At 25.3% G+C, this 4,817-nt stretch overlaps 1 protein-coding gene across 1 annotated transcript; it reads right to left on the reverse strand.

Annotated features, from left to right (window-relative positions):
• Positions 1-273: 273 nt before the first annotated feature.
• Positions 274-972, reverse strand: LOC124833533 (uncharacterized). The gene has a single exon (XM_047308042.2). It carries the CDS (start codon positions 970-972, stop codon positions 274-276), a length of 699 nt encoding a protein of 232 aa, XP_047163998.2.
• Between the last annotated feature and the right edge of the window lie 3,845 nt (positions 973-4,817).

The following is a 4,817-nucleotide window of genomic DNA, read 5'->3' on the forward strand; positions in this document are numbered from 1 at the left end:
AATAGGAAACATTGAATAGCAACCAACATTGCAATAAGGTTGTAAAAATTCCTTCTAGAAAGTCAAATATACATTTTTTAAACATTTGTGTACAATTATAATAATAAGAATAAGATTATAAATGTAGAATGTCACAAATTACCTAAAATCTCTCATTGAGTCAAACATAATAACAAATGTTACAAATGTAGAATGTCACAGATGATCTAAAGTTTCTCATTGAGTCAATCATGATAGGTTGATGAAGATTTGAATGAATTTGTATATATTTTGTCAGCTTTCAATCTTCTTGTAATCCAAAGCTAAACATAAATTGCTATGATTTGAATGACGAAACATCCACACTTTGATTGTATCATTCTTTTCGAGTTTATGATCTTTAAAGAAATCTTTCCACCCACCATTCAACACATAATATTTATTTGTCCACTTCTTGAATGTTAGAGTGTAACTATTCTTGCGGATATCATAAACACAAACTTCAATTCCCTTTTCAATATCTTCACCATTTCTTAAGAATGGTAAAAAAGCTTTTTCAACATGTTTTTTGTTGAGAAGAAGCCTATTTAGATTAACATTGACATCACTGAGTGTGAGTTGCTTCTCAAGAGGTTTACCATGTTGAAAGATATGCTCTTGAAAATTTTCCATAAAAGTCAAATAAGAATGATCATGATCATCACTAGTAAGATGTTCTTGTGAAGAACTAGTGAGATGCTCTTGTGTAGAACTAGTGATATGCTCTTGTGAAGAACTAGTGAGATGCTCTTGTGAGGAGAAACATACCTTTGATGGTGAAACTTCTATTGATAATTGATCTTTTTGGTGTAGAATTGCCAAAGAATCATGTTTTTCAAACCCTTTACCATCTTCAGATTTTGATGACCTTTCTTCAAAGTTGTGGGATTTCTTGCATCTTTTGTTGCCAAAAATATTTTCATGCCATTTTTGAGGATCTTTTTCTCCTTGCATAATCTCTAGAAGCTCAAGTATTTCTAATCCATCTTTGGAGAATTCTTCAATAATTTCCTTTTCCATATAAGACCAACTACGCTTCATGTTCTTTGCACCACTTTTTGAAACTTTTGAAGCCATATATTAACATGCACAATAACAAACACTTCTTTTATATATATATATATATATATATATATATATATATATATATATATATATATATATATATATATATATATATATATTACAAAATGATATCTTTAAAATATTCATACGAATATCTTTAAAATTATCCATACGAATACCTTTTAAATTATCAATAATGATATCTTTTAAATTATTAATAATATATTAAAAACACATATTTTTGAAGACAAAATATTACATGCTAAAAATAGTAATGTAGTGCAAATTTTTTAAGAATTATGTTGATTAAAAAAATACTTTAAAGATTTTAATAAAATTTTAGAAACACATATTTATCAAAATAACACATATCAGTTGCAAAGTTATTTAAAATGTGATTATTTATTTTTTCTAAAGATAATCTTTTAAGTATCAGTCAAATATTAAAAACGCATATTTATCAAGAAAATCAAGCTAAGATATTCTATTTAAAAACTACTTATCTTTAACAAATGTATTTAAACGTGATTGTTCATTTTTTTTATGAAAATCTCCTAAAGTATCAATCAAATATTAGAAGTAGATTTATACAATATTGCATTCTGAAAACACATTTATTTATAATGTAATTACATGTTTTGATTAAATCTTTTAAAATATCAATCATATATTAAATGCAAATATTTATTAAGATAAGATGATTATATTATATACTAAAAATAACGCAATTTGAAAATACTTATATTACAATTTCTTTTAGGACGTCAGTGCGTTCTTTTAAAAAAATAATTAAAATATTGAAAACACATATTTATCACCTAACTGAATATGATGTTAATTGCTTCACAATAATTGCAAGTGGAACGGAGTCTTACAAATTGCAAAAGGGAGAGGTTATAGACTGGTTAAGAGTTTAATTACTTTGTGATTTTGATAAAATAGTAATCTAAATTCAATTAAAAAAATTGGGTTATTTTAAATTTATATTTTTTTATTAGATCCGATTCAATAAAGTTAGGTATAAATTTTTTAATTTTTTCTTAAAATTTATTATTTTAAAACATTTTTAGACTAATTTTTTAAAATCGTAGAAAATATCATTTAATATTTAAATAATTGAATAATTTGATATTTCAAATATAATATTTAGTTAGTAGAATAATGAAGTAAACTAGATTATAATTACATTATTAACAGTAGTATTATTTTATTATTTTAGTGCAATTGGGTCTTATATTATATACAAATCCCACAACCCAAGCTTGCGTTAGGTTTGATAAAAATCTATTAGAATATGCAATTCAATGAAATTCAATGAATATTATTAGATTATTAATCCAAATACCTTAACGTCAAAGTTTAAGTGATAGTAATAAAAAAAATCATAGATATGTATTTTAGATTGTATAATATGTAATGCAAATTTATATTATATTATGGATCATAGATAAAATATAAATTTATAGGCTTAATATCTATTTTAGTCATTTTATTAGTTAGTTTCATTCAAAATGGTGCTCATATTTTTTAGATGTTTAAAGTCGTCCATTCTTTTTGGAAAGATAATCAGGGTTTAAGATTCCTGTTAAGTAGTGTAAAATATTAATTCTTAATTATTTCTAAATCCTAATTTGGTGCATTACAATTAAACTCTAATTAATTTTTGTCGAATACTTTATTTTTTTTCAAGAACTCTAATCATTTTCGTCTTTCCCACCTTTGGGTTCTTTCTCACACCTTTGGGTTATTTCTCCTCGTGTTGGTTCGAGTTTGTTTTGGCAAAGAGGGGAGATGTTTCTCTTCCTCCTTTTGCGGTTCGTTTTAGGGCTCCAAATTGGTCTTTTATTTTAGGTTTTTGATCTCACGACTTTGGGGATTTGAATTGGGGATTTGGGTGTTTCATTTTCGAATCGAAGTATCTGTTCATGTTTTCTAGATTTTCAAATTGGGTTTTGGGTTCTGTTCTTACGATTTGATCTTGCATTTTGGAGATTTCTTAGGGTACTGTTTTCTCGTGATTGTGGGTTCTCATTTGTGGTTGCTAGTCATGTTTTTGGAGGTCTCTCATTCGTCTATGTAGGTCGGTAGTGCGCGATGGAGAAGATGCGGGTCGTGGCTTGATTTTGGATTCACATGTGTTATGGTTTGTTGGTGTCGTAGTGGCTGGCAATGACAGTGAAGATTGCTCCGTTTTGATCTTGCGATGACTCTCTGTGCTGCATTTGGATTTGTAAGAAAAGAGACGAAAAATTTAATAAATAAAAAAATAAAATTAATAATAATGGTAATTATCACATCAATTGGGCTCATCTTGCCAGGTATAAGGTGGACATTACATAGTGATTTAAACAAGACCATATTAAACCATTTTTAAAAAAGAATGACGACTTTGAACATCTAAAAATTAGAGAATCATTTTGAACAAAACTAACTAACAAAATGACCAAAATAGATATTAAGCTAAATTTGTATTAAAAATTATATATCTCAAAATATAAACAAATTATAAAATTTGTATTGAAAATTATATTTTAAATTGTATAATTTATAATACAAATTATATTTTGAATTGTACAATTTATAATATAAATTATATTTTGAATTGTACAATTTATAATATAAATTTATATTTCGAATTGTAAAATTTTTTATATAAATTTATATTTTAATTCTAAATAAATTTATGTTCCAAATGTATATTTGAAGAATATGCATGTCTTCGTCTTTTTTGTTACATCAGTCTCTTATATCAGCAAGCTAGAAACTTGACTCTTAGTTTTAATAGCTTGTTTTTATCATCTTTGTTTTTAGGTTTTTTTATCATCCACTATTTCAAATTGAAAAAAGGGCAAAGGAAACACGTGTCTTAATGTTGATTTTAATAGAAAAATCTTGCAAATTGTGATCCAGGTGAGGAATGGAAGGCGACAACTTTTAGCATAGAACATGAAATGAAGTGGAGCTTGTGCAGGAGAAATAAGATGAAACAAAGAACTTGTATAAAGCTTGTATTAATATGAAATATAATGTAACAACTCAATAATAGGATAAAATTACAAATTTTGACATTTGATTCTAATATCAAGCAATTTAAACAAAACAAATATATGTATATATATTATCTATGTTTTTGTTCTTGAATTTTGATGTAATACAAATCAGGTTTTTACTTCCTGAACTTTTTTGTATGACATTATCATCTTTAATAATATGATCGCAACTTTTTTGTATGACATTATCATCTTTAATAATATGATGACAATTCTTTCTGTGAATTGCATTGCATGATCCTGAATTTACTAGATTCTGAGTAGGACTTAGTTTAAGATTGTACTTGTTAGTTTTTATCATTTTCATTTGTTCAAAGACATGGAATGAAGAGAACTATGTCAAATATGACTTTGTTGTTACGTTTATGTTAAACATTTCACGATTGCAGATACAATTTGTTAGATAATCCTAACTATTAGTGTACTTACATACATTTATAATTAGAATGAATTTTTATAATTATATTGAATTTGTTTTAAAGAGCTTGATACAAAATCTAATAAATTTAAATATATAAGGGATTCCAATAGTAAGTAATAGAAAATCTAATAAATTTAAATATATAAGGGATTCCAATAGTAAGTAATAGAAAATCTAATAAATTTAACCAGAATAAATTACAAATAACTCAATCATTTAAAAAATGAAATTTAAATTTGATTTAATTTTATAAAATTGATTTA

The sequence above is a fragment of the Vigna umbellata genome, chromosome 3 (genome assembly GCF_029865625.1).
Source record: "Vigna umbellata cultivar VRB3 chromosome 3, Vumbellata_1.0, whole genome shotgun sequence".
Lineage (NCBI taxonomy): Eukaryota > Viridiplantae > Streptophyta > Magnoliopsida > Fabales > Fabaceae > Vigna > Vigna umbellata.